General features: G+C 36.4%; 1 protein-coding gene across 1 annotated transcript in view; it reads right to left on the bottom strand.

The window, feature by feature from the left end:
* Positions 1-20,495, bottom strand: part of SPRED1 (sprouty related EVH1 domain containing 1) — a 59,278-nt gene that overhangs the window by 23,034 nt on the left and 15,749 nt on the right. The window contains exon 2 of the mRNA XM_039705043.1: positions 818-992. Within this exon, the coding sequence (XP_039560977.1) occupies positions 818-992 (175 nt within the window). The remainder of the gene's footprint in view (positions 1-817; positions 993-20,495) is intronic.

Below are 20,495 nucleotides of genomic sequence, written 5' to 3'. Positions count from 1 at the left end.
TTACAAAAGAGCCAACATTCTTTTGCAGAAAATAATAAATTCTTGAAGAAAGTCATTAAGATGGAGCTTTTGTGCCTTCTCTACTTCTCTTTGTTTCCACAGTAAAACACAGCCCCATTCAGATATCTGTTTGCCATACAAATAACCAAGCAATCCTTAGTAAGCCCATTTTGTCTTCCTTAGGTCTGCATGTAGAAATGGCTGAGATCCTGCACCAGTTTCCCTTTTGTGAGGCTGATTTTCATAATGCCTCTTAAGAGATGTTTATTACTGGTATTTTATGTAAGGTAGCTGATGAATTAATACTGTTTATGTATTCATCAAACCAGGTCAATTCTTGAACCTGTCAGCTTCATGCTGTCCTTCAATATGAAGTTGGTCTCATGCAAAATGGCTTATTTTTGTCATAGCAGTTTTCCACAGCTAACCAAATCACTGCTGAGCAATTCCACCTGGTTTCATGTTCTTAATAAAATTCTGATTTCCAACACTCCTCCTAAATACAGTATCACTGGTATAGAAACAAGATTTAACTCTAATGTTTCATTGGAAGAAAAATTAATAGCAAAATTTTTTCCCAAAACATATGGAGAGTTCCTAAAAAAAAAAAATCAATGTGCTTGATTCTAAAAAAGGAGAATCAAAACCAAATAACTGGCTCTTTTGGTACACAATCATTGATATAGAGAAGTTCAGCAGCAGCATTAGACTTGAGACTATAAATTTACTTTGTAGTCTATAGGCAGTAATAAGCAAGAATCTATACCTATGTCCCATATAGTTTTAATATCATCATTAAATAGATAAAAATTGTTACCGTTTTATCCCTGAGTCGTTCTCCATGGATAAGAAAATCAGCACAGCTATTCTCTTCTTGGGGAATGACTTTGAAGACTGTGACACAGCTTAGTCCACCCCCTCCAAGTGGTAACCATCCACCACTTGAATCATCCCGGGTCATCACCACAGCTCGCACTCGTGCATAACTATTACTGAAAGAGAAGCAAAAGAAGAAATTATTTTTCCATAAACATAAACAACCTAAGTCTAGTAAAAAACAAAACAAAGCCAACAAACCCACAACCCAGTTCACAATAATTAGCACTGTCTTTCCACAAACATCACCTATAACAAAACAATTTAAGACCACCCTCTAAAAAATGTTCATCTGTATTTTTGTGGCTTCATTAGGACTTCTCAGAGGTTGTGATCTTTTGTAAAGAGGCTTAACCTGAGAACGTAGTTGCCAAATCAAAACTCATATTCTTCCAAAAACTTTACACTCATCTAGCTAGAGGGCCAGAAAGAAAATACAAATCAACTCCTGATTTATTTTAGACTAATCATGAAGCCAGTCAGCCACCATGAAACTGCACAGAAAAGAGAATGAGAAAACAGAGACAGGTCAGGCCTTCTGTCACTGAAATCTAAACAAGAACAGGCTTCTAGCCAGAAACCCTGATTCCCTTCATCCCTCCCTCCTCCCCATGAATATAACTCGTTCTTTGCAAGGGTAGGTCAGGACACACACGGTGGGGTTTGAAAACAAAACTAGTTACAACTACTTAAAATCCATATTTGCAGTGTCTACTTGCCACTTCTCTCCTGCATTTGCATCATGTGTAAAATTACTTTAATTTTACAAACTAACATATCCTTCCATCGTTTCATATTTTTATAAAATAAACAAATTATCATGTCATTACTTAAATATCAAACTCCAGAGTATTGGAAAAAGAGGTTTTAATCATTTCCCTCTCTCTCTGCTCTTAGTTTTTTCTTTTAAATTAAATGAAAACTTTTGGTTATGAATTTGCCACTATATCACTTGGAAAACCCCATGGTTTGCCAAGGATGTTATAAGATGCTATATTTGAAATAGTTTACTGGATGAATGTAGCAGTTGGTGATTTAACATTTCAACACCTTAAAATAAGATGGCATCTTTTTGCAACATATTCCTGATTGCAGGTTTAAGTATTTATGCCACTTAGCACCAGTGATGTCAAATTTAAGGGCTGAAGAAGAAATATTAGAAGAGATCAAAGTTGTTCCTTCTGTATTTGAGATAAAACTATTCATGAAGCTGTTGCACTTTTAAAAGATCACTGCTTTATTTCCAACACCCCCCGAAAATCCCCAAAATAACAAAGGTAGGCTTTTTGCATAATTAATATATTACATTCTCACACACATGTATGATTCATAAATATGATTCACTTGTGTGTGTATATATATACACACAAACACACTTATATATAAGAACTTTGCTGCAAGCATGTAAAGCCTAAGCACATAATGGTTTGTAAAATGGAAAATTTTACAAGACTATAAATTTTTAGCTTATAGGCAGCTGTATTTAGTTTGCTGCCTCTGAGCAAAGCCCCCTCCTCTCTCTAAACCTCATAGTTAAAATGATGGTTCAGTCAATGCTCACCATGGTTCAAGCATGCTCACCATGTCTTTACCAACATCTTTTAGTTAAGTACTCAAACACAGCTGACAAATATAATAAAGAAAAACCCAATCCTTCATGGTATGCATCTATCACAATTCTAATATTTGCAAATACAACTGGCTACATCTCATGCTGAATAATATTACTGAAAGTTGAATCATTCATTCACTGGTCTCTATCACTGTGTTTCACTCAGAGCTAAGGTCAGACTGTAGCTGTGCACTTCACACACAGGTAGTCTTTCATCTCATTCCTCTCAGAAGAGCCTCTTCTGACAGAAACTGAGGACACCAGGACTCTCCTCTAAACCAATAAGATATAGGATGCATGATTGCTTAAGCCTAAAAACTGTCTTTGCTATTCTCAATTTAAGTGAAACAAATTTAGCTTTTTCACTCTATAAACTTGGTTGCAAATCTCAATATTAGAGCTTTTATTTGTATATCAACCAACTGCAGCAAGAATTCAGTTAAAGAGAACTTCCCTTAGGCTACATGAGAAAAACCTACAACATTAATTTTTTCTTAAAATGGGAGTTCACACTCCACACACATTTTCTTTCCAAGAACTGCTAAGAAGAAGCAAAGACAGAGGGTTAAGCTACTTCCACTCAATAGAATTCTCTGTCAGTGTTGGGGTTTTCCCCTTATCCTATACTGAGATGTTTAGTCTGGTCTAGTTAACAATCTTGTGATTTGCTTTTCATATATTCCAAATGAATGTTTTAAATATTTATCCTTTCAAGTATTTTAGAAACTGCTATCAATTCCGCTTCATTAGTGCAAAATAAAATTCCCCAAAAGGTAATATTTAATGAACAATCTTTTAAATTGAAACAAGCCAATTTTTCCATATAACCACCCTGTAGATTAACTAGACAAATTCTGTACTTGTAAAAATGCCTAAGTCTACAGAGATTTTTAGTTTTATGTTTCTGTTGGTGGTTGGTTTTTAATTTTTTTTATATTTGAATGGAACTCATAATTGGTAACAATAGCTATTTTTAGCCACAACACAAGCTGGTTTGCAATTAACCAGAATGCAGCGGCAGGCCCTATAAATGATTCCCATTTCCAAAATCCTCTGCAAACAAAACAGGATCTGCATGTCACACTCTGGCACTACAAAAGCACTTGGAAGTCCTGTATCTGTAAGCATTATAGCCCTATCTACTCTTGGGAACTTTAGAACAAATTGTTAAACTGCTGGTGTACCTTAGCAGTGGGAAAAAGGGCAGACAAGGCTCTAGTGTTTTCCTAACACAGCCTAAGGTTTTTACCTACTCTTGCATGTTTAGCAGCTCTATCAGCAATACCTGAACAAAAGAAAAACCAAACAAACAGGGCAATCAGTTGAGCATTGCTCTTACAAAGCCTTTTACCAGAGCTACCACATGAGTGTGACATGGAGCATGAAGGCAGCATTCCAACAGCAGGTCCCAAGCTACTGTACTGCCAACCTTTCCTGAGACTCCCTAGTTTTGTTTGAGGCCGCTGGAAATCCTTGAGGCAGAGCAAGGTTTAAAGGAAATGGTATTCTGGACAAAGGAGGAGCATACTGCTTTCTTAAAGTCAGTACTGAGGATCAGTAAGACTGGGGACAATGATATTGGAATCCAAGATGTTTTACTTTTTAATAAAAGATCTCCCTACTTTTTAGTAAGTAAGGAAACAGATCTCTCTAACAACTGAGTGCCTCAGAGGTAGGAGATAAGAGTATGGTACTCTAATGTGATTAAAGGGAATTATAAATTGGAATAAAGGAGAAAGAGAAAAAAAAAGGTTATCTACACTGTTTTTCCCCTCTAGCAGTGAAGACTTACTGAGGAGTACAGCCTGTGTCTGAGTGCTACACCTAGTGAACCTGAAACAAAGCAATTTTAAGATAGCATAATAAATATGTTGTGTGAAGTTTCATTCTAAAAATATCATCAAATTAAGATTATTCTTATACCAAAATCAAAATCTGAAGTGGGGTGAATTAAGCAGCCTAAGAAAGTGTTATGGACAAAATCAAAAGGTTATAAACCATAAGTGGACAGGAAAGATATGACCTACAGTCCTTGTGTGTTTATACCACTGCAATGCTCTTGGGCCCAAACTGACTTACAAGCTGGATGACCAAACTGTTGTGCAAGTGCAGGAGGCACATCACTGGCCAAGACAGGCTGGGACCCTCAGCTCAACAACTAAGGAACAAACCTGCTTTTGGTGGCTGGGGAAGTAACATAATTGTAAAAAAGGGGAAGAGATTTTGGGGATAGTGGGGAAGCAGCCATCTTCTTGCTTTACATACATTTTAACCTAGTTTCAACAGTATGCAAATCTCTCTCCTAATTCATATTAAACATTGCCATTCTTCTACTTGTACTGCATTTTGCACATTTCTATTTTAATACAGGACTGAAAACCAAAAGCGATTTCAGAAATGTTGCTTAAAGTGATTATATTGTAGTTGCAAATTCTTTTTTTTAGTACCATACAGCTACAACCATTACCATCAAGAAACCTGAATCTGCAACTGGAATTATAAAATGAACCATAAGAGAAACTGACTCTTTAGCTTTGGTGAAAATATTTAGAATTATAATTTCTTTCAAAGCTGGAAAGCAGATTTGAAGAAAAGAACCTCAAGTTTCATACAGACACCAAGCTTAACACAAGCCAAAAACATGCCCTTGGGACAAAGAAGGCCAACAATTTCACCAGCAGGTCACAGGGGCCAGTCCTCTGTCTCTACTCAGCGCTACTGAGGCCACATCTGGAGAGCTTTGTCCAGTATTGGGCTTTCCAGCACACAAGAGCCATAGACCCTGGAGTGGGTCCAGCAGAGTGCAACAAAAATGATTAAGAGACTGAAGCATCCATCATATAAGGGAAGGCTGAGAGAGCTGGGACACCTTAGACAGAAGAAGAAAAGACTTGTGGGTATTTTTTTGGTGTATACAAACAGCTCAAGGGAGGGTGCAAAGAGGATAGACAGAGGCCCTTCTCAGTGGAGCCCAGCGAGAGCACCAGTGACAACGGACACAAACTGAAACACAGGAACTTCCATCTGAACATCAGCAACCCCTTCTTCACTGTGAAAGTACCTGAGTACTGACACAGGTTATCCAGAGAAATTGTGGAATCTCCATCCTCGTAGAGCTCCAAAATCCATCTGGACACTGTCCCAGGTAAGCATGTTTAGATGACCCTTCCTTGAGCAGCAGGGAAGATGACAACCAGAGATGCCTTCCAATCTCAATTATTCTTTCTTTTCTTTAATATCATATTTCATAGCACAGCAATTTCAATACAACTTCAATACAACCCATAAATATATGGGTTAATTTAGAAGAATTCATGATACTTTGAAGCAAGAGCTGTCACTGGGCAAACTGCTATTTAAACACTTCTGACAAGACTAAGGGGGAAAAAAAGGCATTCTGAAAAATCATGACGCACTCTGCTATGAAATTACACTATCTTTGCTGGCACCCACAGCTACAGGCTGGTATCTATATGAAATGGTCATGGATCAAGGCTTTTTACCTTTGACTGGCACTTTACACACATACCTTACTCCCTCCAATTTCTGGTGCAATATACTTTTGTGTTTGTAGCCTTACCAAAAGAGCATATATTGGCTTTTTATGGTTCTAATTATCCAAACAGCTTAGCAGAAGACTTAATGATTCCCAGCTAGAGAAGTGCTTGAGTACATGCATGTCCATGTACCAAAAGGTACTGTCCAACCACTAATCTAAAGTCTCTTTCACTTGCGGATAGCATTTTTTGAATATTGACTCAATATAGAAAGAAAAGTAATATCACAAACACCAGATTACCTTATTGGTACACTGCTGATATTATAAACCCTTCGTTACTAAGGTTTACAGAATGAGTGCCACTGGCACAAAATATTAATGACTTACCTAGAACAGGAGATGCAAATGTAGCACAAGTGCTAAAGAAGACATAATTTACACCAAGAAAATGCATGACAGCATATGTTCTTATTTTTTAATGAAGAGGATATTGCCATAATAACAGCTACTGAATGAGGCTTTGCTTAACATGTCTGTTACCTTTCTCCTCTCAAAATTATATCAACAAATCAGAATATACACCAAACTCTAATGCTGGTAGAATGCAAGACTTGTCATATTTTCTCCTTTAAAAAGAAGCAAGAGGTATTCCTCACAATAAACAGCAAATGTGCATGGCTACTATGCCTTGGAAGTTTACTTCTTTGAGGAGTTTAGCAAGAAAAGACATGGATTTCTAGAAGGAATACAGCCAAATGCTGTTACACTTAGGATATTGGTAACCACATTGATTTACTGAAGAGCTTTGGATTTTGTCAAAAAACCTGAATGGAACATTTCTGCTCAAATAACAAACCCCCAAAAAGCAACAAAACAAAACAATAAGAAGAAAATCTATTTACAGAAACCTGAGCTACCAAGCAAAATAGCTTGAACCCAAAATGGCAAAAGGAAAAAGCTACATGGGAAACAGTATTATGTAAGAAAGGGATAACTGGTATCCTGAAAGAGCCGAAAATACATGATTACAACTATTACAAGAGGCTCATAAAACAAGCTGTTGAACAGCGCACCTACTACTCAAAAGGGAAAATGAGACACAAATGAAAAAGTGTCGAAACACTATACTGCTCTCATGAAGTTTTCTTTTGGACATAATATAAGAATAATTTTTAAAAATTTAAAAGTAGGTAAGGGGTTACAGTGTTCCTATTTGAATACAGACAATTTAAGATTTATGTCCATGTAAAGTAATCAATGCTGCAAGGAAGAATGGCTGTAGCTGTAAGCTCTTTCACAAAGCACAAGAACACAAAGAACCGGGAAGCTGTTAAGATTTGAAACCCATCAAAATTACATACAAAGTACCTATCTGACATTTACATGAAAAACATTTTAGCCCTGTTCCCAAACATTTTCTCTTACTTGATAATTGTAGCTAGTTTCTATTACTTCTGTATGTCATTCATGAGGGTTGGTTAAATGAAGTTATATTTTATCACACTAAAGATTACAACACATACTTGGATTCTATCCCTTTTAAAGAAACTGCCTTCTGAAGGCCTAAGTTTTCATAATAGAAAGAGTTCTGTAACACCATCTGGTCAAGGCACATTACTTAGAAAATGGCATCTAATATAAAATGCACAATCAAGTAAAAAACCCAAACAAACTTATTTTTCTTTCTACCCTTCCCCATAAAAATTAAAAAGACTCAAAGCAGCATTTGAAGGTGGCTCTACAGGTTTTGGACACATATACCAGAACTAAATAAATAGCAGATAAAACGTAATTCCCCTTTGTAGTATTTTATGAGATAAAATGGACATGGAAGATGCTTTTTGGCCACTTCCACAGCTGCCTGTTCACAACAGAGGACTGCTGGTACCAAGAACTTCTGGATTAAATTCCATCCAGTTTTAGGCAGATGGGTAACATAATTCGAGTAGTCACATCCTGGTACTCATGCACCCTCCAAGTTTAATGAGTTTTCTTCCAGAAAACCCTAAATTTGCTTCATTTTTAAATGCTGACAGCCGTAACTCCACAAATATCCATTCTCTATTCTAGCCTGTCTTCCCCTCTCTGCATATATGCTCATAGTTTTTGCTTCTTTCTTACCTCAGAACTTCTGAAGATCCACAGGAATCTCTTCATTCCATTTACAGCCCAGAACTGCCTGTACCCTCTTTTAATTCTGTGAAATCATTACTTGTTTCTTACTAAGCTATTGGGTACTGATGCCATGTATTAATTCTGATTTGCTTACCATGGAAACATGTAGACAAGAGAAAGAGAGCCCACAAATGAAACAAGAGAAAGAGGTTTAGTTTGGCTGGTTTTAGTGAGAAAAGTTACCATTTCTTTCCAACCTTGCAAAAACAAAGAAACATCTAAAGAAACGATGGAACACAAGCTTTTCATTTTCTTGAGCTCCTTAGCAAACAAGCACAAGTCTGCAGCCTAAGGCAGATTCCACTGAAACTAAGACAACTTGACACTTCTAGTAAATTTCATCGGAAAACACCATCCAGTCCAGTTTGTTGTTTTGGTTTTTTTTTTAAGATGAACCTTGCAGATTCAGTTGCACTTCTCATTTTCCTGGGAATTCTACCGTTCGGGACAACAATTTATGGAAAGATTTTAGGTAATATTTGTATCTGAACAGGTCAAAATTTTCTCTTCTCTCACAGCCATTGTCCTCCAGTCTTATATGCTCACAAAGTCCAAGTATGAAGTATGCAAGTGCAATTAGATCACTCTCATTGTCAAAGCTGGTCATCTAGCCACTGAGGTTATGGATTTCAAGACTGGAAACCTTGTTAACAAATGTGAATACATTAATCAACAAGCCATTTTGTAATAAAGTTCTAGACCACTAAAATAAGATGAAGGTAACTGACACATTCCTTATAAACAATTTTAATTACCCTAAAGTACAACAGACTGTATAAAGTATATTATTTTCAAACAAGCACCTGTGTACTTTTTATCCCACTGCTTGTTGTATTCAGGAATAGTACTCCACAAATGCTCAGATAACTATTATTTTCCTCCTAAGAACTTATATAGCAAAAATAAACGACAAAGCTGTTATACTTTCACAAACAGGTCAGAAAACATGATCACAGATTTTTTGTATTTACCCTGCCTGAATTTCTGTCAGGTCATCCTGGACTACAGACCCTTTGGGCCACAGAGCATCTGTAATGAGCATAATCCAATGAAGCTCAGAGTTACTTGTTGGCGTACAGAGTTTAGGGGGTGAACTGCTACGTACTCTAACTTTTGGCAATGCATTATGGAAGAAAAAAGCATCAGACCTACTGAGCTTACCTAAAATAATACTTGATATTATGTAGGCAAGCACAAAATCTAAATTTTATTCTTATCACATTAAAAGAAATTTCTAATAGGCACAGGTAATTTCTGGCATGCATTTCCCTCTCAGCCTGCACAGAAAAGGAACAGAAACCTGGAACCAAATAAAGCATATCCACACTTATAAAAATACCCAAACAGCCTTGCTGAGCTGTGAGATTGCTAATGAATATTGTATACAAGAAACATTCATGTGTTTAAACCCATGTGAATTTAAACTGTAGCATCATTCATTGATACTGTTAAATCTAAAGCTTGTCTTAACATTTACATTGATGTGGCTTTTCAAGGACTTCAACCACATGATATGGAAGTGATCTTGCAAGGTAAATTATATTCTAAGAAAATCCCTAATGCTAAATTTCTCCTTTTAACATAATAAAAACCACATCTGAAAGGACGTTTCGAACATACACAAATGGACAAATCATCAATGTCTGCACTAACAAAACAGAAAGACTACAAACCAAACTGCAAAATGCTTAACAACACCGAAGTCAAAGTAAAAAAGGAAGTCCGAATGAGCCTTAAGAAAGAAGCTTGTGAACTTACAGAATCTTTTTAAAGGTGTGTGTTCACTGACCAAAAAAAGAAGTTACCACTCCCATGCTACATAGCACCACATTTCATGGCTTGAACCAGTCTTTTCTGTAGTTTTAACAAACCATGAATATTTCAGAGAGAGGAAGTAAAATGGAAATAAGCAAGTGAAAGACAAATGCAAATACATCTGTTATAACAGTCCCTCAAACCAGAAAAAACAAAATATTAGTAAGATTATACAAAATGTTTCAATGGTATGCCCTTTATATTTGTCATTCGTCCACATGAATAATATAACTTACATAGCCATTATATAATTGTATTACTATGTTTGATAACTCAGTAGTAATTAGCAGCCTAACCAGCAGTCTAAGCATAGAAATAGGTGACCCATGGACCGAAAGGTCAGAACATAGGAATTTTAACAGCACATCCCAAAAAATGTGCAACTATGCCTTGGTTTACTACATTCCCCATTCCAATTACTGCTAAAGCATTATTCTTCACCAGTTTGTACAAAAAGCTGCATGTAATGAATGCATGGGTTGTGTATGAACATAACACAGAGAGAAGCAATAATAAAGCACTGCAAGGCCTCTGAGTTCAAAATGAAGAATATTTAAATTCCATTACTTCCTGCTTTTCCAGAAGAAAAGTTTATAAACTTGTAAGCAACTGCACAAAAAACTAATAAGGAGTACTTATGCATTGCTCTTCCTCACCAAATATGCAATAAACCAAAATAAGAACAAATTCACACTTTATAAATGATAGTCATGAGAACTCTTACAATGATCACTGAATCTCTGTCTATTCAGCAACGTTAAAGGGATCCACCAGATACATTTTCCTTGTTTTGGCAACAACACAACCCTAAACAAAGGGTTACAACAGAAATGATGAGATAATGAGATAATTTAGTGTTATAATCACATCTCCTTGTTTCCTTTTTGGACTTTTAAAACCATTAATACCATTAGAAGGATAATGGCCTTAAACTGATGAAGGATAGGCTTAGATATTAGTGAGAAGTTCTTTACCATGAATGTGGTGAGGCAAAGGAACAGGTTTCCCACAGAAGTGGTGAATGCTCCATTTCTGGAAGTGTTCAAGGCTGTCTTGGATGGGGCTTTGAGTAACCTGGTCTAGTGGAAAATGCCCCTGCCCAAATCTTCCACTAAATGACCTCTGGGCTCTCTTTGAGTGCAAACCATTATATGATAAATAAGGGTGGAGCTTCACCCTACGGAAGAAATTCTGAAAAAGGTGATGGAGACAGCTAAGTCAAACTACACAAAATACATGATTAGAGTACCAAGACAGCAAGTAAAACATTGTGCAATGCAAGCTCAAAACAGTTTTTACACAGTAGAATCCAAGCAAGGAGTGAAACAACAGCCTTTCAGCTGCAGTCAATCTATGAGACAGAAGTGCCACATAGGAACAGCTAAGCAAAATTAATTTTTTTGGTGCTGCTCTGACATCAATGTTGCATAGCTTTACTAGACATAGCTGATTGCTATCCACTGTAAAAATGTTTTTAGTGGCATTTGCCTCTTTTATTATACAAAATAAAGTGTAATAGCTTATAAAATATAGGCTAAAGTACAAAACTAAAAAAAACATACTAAATTAATGAGATATACATGAAGCCATTTAATAAAATATTTGTGTCTTTCACAAGTACAGTAACTGTACTGGAAATGAATCATGGCTACATAATTGAAGAAATACAACCAGAAAATTAAATATCTCTGCTTAGAGAGACAGAAGACATTATATATTCAAAAGACTAATGAGAAATTAAACTGGTAGAACAGACAAATAAGTGTAGATGGAGAAGATCAAACTCAAGGATTTCAATTTGTATCGTTCATTAGTGCCCATGAGTTTTGTTACAGATCTTTGCTCTTACTGCAGCAACAGAAAGACCTTCTACATTTATACTCCAAGGACAGGGTCTACTATCAAAACAGTGAGGATAACAAATAATTTTCCTTTATTATAAATAAAATTGAATTTTGAGTACTTTTATCTGCAAGGGTACTATCCAAGTAATTAAAGTAAGGCAGGAGAAGTCATTAACTGTTTTATTAGTTGAAGATAAGCAATCACCATTTTAAAGTCCAAACACCAACAGCATATTATAAGTAACCGCTTTGGTGGTGCTAACAATCTCTAAATTTTGAGCTAAAATGTTCACTGTTTAGGAACTTAAGCCTCAAGTATCAGCTGCATGACACATGTTCATCTGACAGAATTCTGTATATTTTGCTCAAAACCCAACATTAGGAATACATTTATTATATATTTAAAGCTCATTTACAGATGAGCTTTACATACGGGATGTAAAATAGTGGTTTTGAGGGCTCTGCTTCTTGAATTTGGTTGCTCAAAGATATAACGTCAAGAAATTAAATTGAGTTGGGAGAGAAGAAAGACTCTTCTCTAGTCATGCAGCTGTTCCTAGACACATTCATTTGCCTATAACTTCAATAATATTGGGAGGAATGACTTTGTTAATAAGAAAGTTCTTAGAAATAGTAATACTGAATAGAGAGAAGTGACTATGTGAGTAGAAGAATTTTAGAACTGTCACTGCATTTTCAGATACCACTAGGTAGCTAAATCCTTGTAGCTCCTCCTCGTTTTCTTCACCCTTGTGTTGACTGAGAAGCGTTGTGTGCCCAGTACTCAACACAACCATCTGCATGAGGCATTTTCACAGAAGACTTGAGTAAAAACCTAATAATGCCTATTCTGCATAAAAAGATGATAAAAAAAACCAAACAAAAAACAGCAGACACAGTTGTTTATTTAGGAAGCACAAAAAAAAAAGTGTGTGTGCCCAGTACTCAACACAACCATCTGCATGAGGCATTTTCACAGAAGACTTGAGTAAAAACCTAATGCCTATTCTGCATAAAAAGATGATAAAAAAACCAAACAAAAAACAGCTGACACAGTTGTTTCTTTAGGAAGCACAAAAAAAAAAAAAGTCTAAGTGTTATTTAAGGGGAAGAAGAGGGAGCTAAAATGTCAGAACTCAAGTAACCAAAGTGAAGTAAAAGATGTTTCAAAAGTCAATGACATTAAAAGATTGGGGGAAAAATATGGTTTGTATAAATTGTCGGCTGTCAAGTAAATAACAGTAGTAGAGAGAAAAAAATAAGGGATGCAGAAGAAATAGGAAAGAGAAAGGAAACAGTATCTCCTTTTCCCAAACAAAAAGCAGACACATGAGGAAAAACTAGGTGCTTTTCAATGACAAGCATAATCACAATGCACATCATTGTTTAGCACGCAACTGTTATGCTATGGCCTTTTATAATACACTGCTTTTTTTTTCATGGATTAAAAGGGCAGTATAAAATCTTGCAGCCAAATTTAAGTTAGGAAAAAATTGGTTAGATTGGTTGCAATTAAAAAATCCAGAGTAAGATAGAAATTTTTCATTTTAAATTGTTTATTCATTAAAAGTCCTTTTCAGCCAATACAAGCTATTGTATCAAAATCTATACCATATTAACAGTTTTAACAGGTGGAAAACTGGTGAGCATCATGAAGAAGTGGAAAGAATGGTTTTAAGAAACATCTCCAATGAGTAAGCAGAGACAGCTGAAAATGCAGAGCAATCAGATTTCTTTGAATCTTTCCTGAAACTACTCTCTGCAGCGTGATCTTGGGAGGTCCTTTAACAGACACCTGTGCACTTGTGTGAGAACACAAAGCTACTGACAGTTCTACACTATCTTGTGCTAATAAATCCAAGGCAACTTGCATACCTACACTACAATTATTGTTCTAAGAACTTTAATGTAATGCGATCTGGCATTGTTGCCAGAAGCACTCCCCATCCTTCTCTTGCCCTGATCATTTATTTCTACATGCACCTTCTCCACTGCTTCTGCAGCTTTGCAATGATCAGCATTGGGAAAGCTGATGGGCATCAAGAATAATCCAGAAGAAAGAACCATTTCAATCCAGAACAATTATCCAACCTTGAACAGTAAATTACAGCCCAGCTGGAGCTTGCCTGCTTATCTACATTACATATGTATTTTGAGATTAGGACACAACTAACAATATGAACACCCAGGATTTAAGTCACAAAGTTTGGCACATTTGACCTTTCTCTGCAGTACAAACACAAAGAGAAAATCTAATTATCAAGTTTTTTGGCTTCGTATGTGAGGAATTATGAGGACCAAACATGTAAAAAAAGGTAATGGAAAAAACCATTCTTTCTCTGAATTCTTACTGTGAGAGGTTTTGGCCCTCCTTTGGTTAAGCCCAGTTTACATGCTAACAAATCAAACCACTCCCTTTATGTAATGACTGAATACACAAAAGGAAAGCACCCTTGATTCCAGAAGGTGCAAAGGGATTAACTCTGGTAGCACAGAAAATAGGTATTCTGAATTCTAAGAAGTTCATCCCTTAATGTAGCGAAACAACAATTGTCAAGAAATACAATTGAAAATACATCACAAGAAGAGGATCAATTAAAAGCACATATCACCTGCATGTAGCTTTAAATCTGTGTATCATTAATCCACACAAAACCTAATATTTTCAGTGCAGATATAAAAGAAATGAGTACTACCTTTCTGCACATTAAAACATTGATACAGCATACATGGCCAAACTTTTACACTAATAAACCAGTAATTTTACAGTAAATTAGCACTAAAGATAGCTCTACTGTATGAATTTCAAAGTCTGAAAGCAAAGTACCATAAGTGTCAGGAAGGGTTAGGAGTCTGGATCTTTTCACTGGAAAGGAATTATAGCAGCCTCTGTTTGGAAGAAGTTTAATATACAGCAGAAAAATGTGATTTGCCTGAAGTGATTTATCACCTCATCATCATTGATGCATGGTCACCAATACTCAAGGAAATATTACGCAGAAAAGGATTCACAATAGAAAAGTAGCCATTAAAAACAGCCTAGAAAAATTCACATGGCAATTGAACCTTTTCTGCTATAAAACACTTATTCACAATAAAGAAAAACAAAAACTGATTAAGTGACCATGCTGCTAACTAACTACTTGTTAAGGAGATACTTTAAATTGAGATTAGTCAATTTATTGCTAAAACACATTTTTCAACCACAGTACTACTGGCATCATCAATTACTTTTGCTTGTAAACATCTCCCCCCCACCCCCTTGCTCATGCTCCTGCATTATTATGCCAAGCACATAAGGGAGAGGAAATACCAATCTCCTCTCTACAAAAGAGGAAGAAGAAAAAAAAAAGCCCCAAACATGAAAATTCCACAAGCTTTGCAGCTATTCATCCTTTAATAAGGATCACTACTTATAAAAAGTTATTCAGCATTTCCTGAGAATGCAAGGAAATAATACAGAATCCACAGATCTGAAACTTTAACACTGGGTTCCAGTAAACTGGCACTCAAAAGAGAAGATTGCACTCATGTAAGCATTTTGACACAGACAGACGATGCATCTCCAAGAGACAAATTAAAGGGTGATGCTCCATTGAACAGCTATGTGACAGGAGTACACTGTACTATGCATAGCACAAAAATGCTATGTAGATCTCTCATTTTTTGAATTCCTTATTAATTGCAAGATGTTATTCACAGGAGATGTCTGAGCAGCCATAAATGCAGAGCTGTACCAGTGATTCAGCATCTGTAGGTCTGCAGCAAAAATTATTTGCTTTTATGGGGTAATGGGAAAGCAGCTAAACCTCTGCACCTAAATCCAGCCTGAACTCCTACCCCTTTCTTCTCCAGTCTTGGGGTACAATTCTCCTACCTCCTTTGTGTTAACTTAAATCAGAATACAACTGTAAAGAAAACTAGTTGTAAAACCAAAACAGAAAACCCATCCTCCCAAAAAGATTGTTCTGACACATAAGTGCCCCAACTTACCTTCAGTCATGTGCCCCTTATGTCTAGGGCCAAGGCAGTGACTGCCAACTACACATTTCACTGCCTGCTCAAAACTATATTTCATCATTAGAAATGCAGGTTTGCATAGGTTTTTAAAGACTTATCTAAAATACTCATGTTCGTGGACACATGCATGTATAAAACAGTTTTTTTATGCACAGGAAAGCCACAGAAGCAGCTCTATGGTCTACACATTTTTTAAAATTCTAAATAGACTGTTTACTACTTGTTTACTACTTTAACTCAGTAAAGCTGTAAAGATTTAAATCAGACTGAAACTGATGACCAATATCCTAGCCATTTGTCCAACATAAAAATCCATTTGTTCCTCCTGTACACTCTGGGAACAAATAACATTACTCCTTTGCTTTAAGGGACTCAGAAACCAAGAAAAAAAAAAATCTTGCATTTGGCGTATTTCAATAATTTTTGATCTATTTATACACGTACTTCCTAGGTGTGAACCCTAGGAAAGTCTCAGTCAGGATACTGCTACAGCAGTGTTTCTAGATAAAGCCAGCAGTTCATACATTCAGTTTAATGTAGAGTTTGAAAAAAAAGCAGATAAAAGCAAAAAAGAAACAAACAAAAACACCAAAAAACCCCCAAAACAAACAAACAAGCAAAAAAAACCCCAAAAAACAACCCAGAAACACCAAAACAAAAGAAAATCAAACAACCAAAAAAAAAATAAAATCAAGCCATGATTAACTTCAGCCAGCTAGAGGCTGAGAGCACCACAGCCTTGTTTCAGATGTGAAAGAAACACTTTTATGATTTTGAATTGAAATTATCCCTTTAAGTCTGTTTATGCATTTACTCCTCATACTTATTCTCCAGCTTGCTCAGCAGCATACACACAGTTAAAACCCGACGCTTATTAGAATAGACTTCTGGTGGGAAGTGCTAAGAATTCACCCCACTGCCTACCAATCTATCCAGAAATCTGTTCTCACTCCTACTTCCTCCTGTCTGTTCCTTTCTGAAACAGCAGTAGGGGGGTTGGGAGTTTGCCTTTCCTCTACTGGATCACAGTTGTGTACATGAACTATACCAGACCATATGGCAATCTCTCTCAATTTGTAAGAGGCAAAACAAGCTTCCTACCAAGCCAATCTGAAGAGAAGCAGGTAAGAGCGAGAGCCTACAGATACCAGTGTCCACATGCCTGTGTTCACAGAGACCAGTTACTACATCTATGCCTAATGTAACAAGTAGGAAGTACAGAAAATGTGACTGCAAGGATGAGAGCAGCCCTGTCCATACTCACAGAAGCATGCTTCAGCTTCTATCTAGCTGCCTACATGCAACTTCAAGTGGTCCGGAGAAAAACCAAAGACTCTGAGGTATTGTTTAGCATGCAGGAAGGCTCTGACATAAAGAAAATTACTGTATTGAAGAAAAAACAGTGCCTGTTTGATGAGCAATGCATGCAGAGGATAAGCCCACTGCTGGAGAGTGAGACTAGAGAGAAAGGTTGGACTCTGAAACCCCCATGCTGCCTGGGAGCTGCTAGACAAAACCAGGCCGACCAGAAACATAGTGAGGATGGATTTTCCTTTCACAAAGGGAAAGCATTAAAGTTTCATTGAACACCAAATTGCAAAAATCCAGTAGGAAAACCACTCCAAGACACAGCACCTGAGGAGACATTCTACTACTCTCAGTGAAGAGTTGATAGGATTCCCAAAAGGACCCAGCCTTTACAGCCATGAAACCTGTGTTTAACTCTGGTAAAACTAGAATTGTCTGATCAAATACACAGAAATAGGATCTTGCTCATGTTCTTTTCTGGGAAGTTAAAAATAATTTTTACAGAGATTTTATTTTCAATCTAATAAATTAATAATTGCATTTTACAACAGCTTTTAGCCCAGCAACCAAGTTCTTGTGTAAATTAGTATGTAAGTCTGTCAACATTTTTACACTAGATCTTAGGGTATACAACATACATGAACATGCAACAAGTGACTTGACAGAAAATAGTTCCCTCAGCTGGAGCTATGTAATTTTTACGTTTTCGTTTAATTCAACTAGTAGAGTCATTATATCTGTATAACAACACAGTAATTTAATTTTCCTATTTAACTTTTCTGCTCACTGCTACGTTCTTAAATGCCTTACTACAACATAGCTTACTGAGAACAAGAAATGGCTTTACTAGAGGGAATAGGGGCAAAACTGAAGCAGCAGCAGGTGCTGCCGCTTACCTGCCCTAAATAAACATAAAAACCACCAGAGACAAAGAACTGTCAAGCAGCTGGAGATACATCTAGGATCTGCCTATATTGAAACATTACTGCAATAAGGACCAAAACTAAACTGCAGTTTTCCACTGCATCATTTCTTCATCAATATCCTACACAATTTGGAAAGAGACATGGGTCACTCAGCAGAGGAACTACATAATAGTCTGTCTTTAACTTTTACAGGTGTTAATGCACCTGTAACCTGCAACCAATGATCTATGACATTTGATACACTAATACCAGAAGTGTTATTGTAAAAAACCATTCTATCTTCATGTTAAGGTTAGATATCCCTCCCTCTCAATTTAAGAGATTGTACATTTTCCTTTGTCCACATTACATTTAAAAAACGTAAATAAACAGTTAAAGAAATAAGGGATTTTAACAAAATCCCTAAGCACCAAACTGAGAAGAAGCATGACCACATATGGATTTCCCTCAGAGAGGGAGTCATCCTCCATTGAAACACTTCTCTAGATATGACGGAAGAGTAACACTTCCATAATACAAAAAAAAATATTTTATTTTCATTGATAAGCAGCTAGGAAAAGATGGCACCTTTTTATTTTCTTGGTTCTGATTTAGATCATAACTTTATGTTATGACTATTAAACATCCAAAAACCTTAAAGGGTTCAAATGTTAGCATAAAAACATTGAAGGATTATAACTTTCCCTCACCTAAACTTTATAATGAATATTGATTGGCAAGAGAATGTCAGAGATGCCACTAGCCGATCACATTTTCAAACTTCAGAAGATACCTGTAAAAAACAAAAATCCAAACAACCCCAACAAAGAAATCACAACTCTCTCATCCCCCCAATGCCATCTTTGATAGAAACTTGGAAGTCTGTGTTTAACAGCAATGAGTTTAAATACTAGATCTTAGAAGTCCTATAGGGTAATACAGATTTGAGAAATCTCACGAAACCTCTTTAGAAATGAGGTTCTGTAACTCACACTACAATAATTTGAGAAATTTGAGGTTCAGTTAGCATCAAACATCATTATTTCTTAGGAGTTTTTCCCAGACAGATTATATGTCAAATAAAATTAACCCCAGAGATGTAACATGATCCTATAATAGTTTGACTAAATTACAAGTTTTAAATTAGACAGCCATCAAAGTAAGGAGAACAGGCAATCATGAATTCAGGAAATGTACATTGCCCCATAGTCAGCTAATGGCAACTTTAATAGGATGTGATGGATTTTTCTCCATCAGGAGAAAATACTGCCTGCATTTTTGCTTCAACAACCCACGCCAGCTGACTAATGGAGTTATATTTTTGTCTCATATGAGGATGGTTACTTGCCCATCCTCTAGCAGTTGCAGAATGAAACATTAACAACAGCTGTGGGGTGAACAGAAAAGCTGCTCTATTTGGTAGCCAAGATCCAAAGTACAGGCCTTTCCTCCCAAACAGTGGAGCTCATTTTCTGTCACAGGGTGACAGAAAAGACACAGCATAGAACAAAGCCAGTTTTATGGCCTGAATTAGCTAACTGAAGGTACTTTTAAGGAGTTATACATCGTCATGGGGAAAAAAAAAAAAAAAAGCAAAGGACTCACAGAAATTAAAAATAGGGGTACTTGGATAGATAAGAGCCCTTGGGAGCTTAGAAGTTGTTGTGGAAAAGAAATACCAGTGGATCCAGACAGGTTTCTTTAAACAACTCTTATCAGATACTATTAAATATAAAATTCTTTAGTTTGGCATACTAACAATCCTAATCATAGCAGACCAATCCCAAACACTCCTGCCACACTACTGAATAATCAGCATATGCCTGCAACTAGAAACATCTTTTTATGCAAACACTTGGGCTTCAGTCCTGCAAAAATTTAAATATATCACTCTGAGTAGACCTACAGATCTCTCTGGAAGTCTGTAGAGTTTATCACACACATAAAAGCTAACACATATTTATAAGTCTTGCAAGATAATTGCTTTTGGCAGAATATAAATAACATTGCTCTAATGTGTTTCAGCATCATGGTCTCCTGCTTTAAGAGCCAGACATTCTGGTGAAGCCTGTCATTCTTCATATAAAGAGTGGCAGCTGTATAGCCCACAGAGACATTTAAACTTCTCTTTGCATTTTCTTTAAAGTTTCAGAATAGTGTTTGGGCATTCTTTTAAAGTAGCAAGAAAGCTAACAAGTGAAGCCGATAAAAATTGCCTAAAAATGCTTTCTTACCAGTGCCATGGATACCACTGGTAGGACTGGAAGCAATTCTTAGACAAACTATCTATAGCTTCCAACACTGCCAAACAGAACATCAATTAGGCTGTGGAGTTTACTAGGTGTTTTTCCAAAACGCAATGCACTGGGCAACAGGGCAGTAATTCAAAATGAGAAGCAGTCTTAATAAAGGACTCTAATGATCACTGTACTATATACTTC

Source organism: Passer montanus, unplaced genomic scaffold (assembly GCF_014805655.1).
Source record: "Passer montanus isolate IOZ18808 unplaced genomic scaffold, ASM1480565v1 scaffold18, whole genome shotgun sequence".
NCBI lineage: Eukaryota > Metazoa > Chordata > Aves > Passeriformes > Passeridae > Passer > Passer montanus.
Note: the sequence above shows the minus strand (reverse complement) of the source record. Positions and strands in the feature narration are given on the sequence as shown.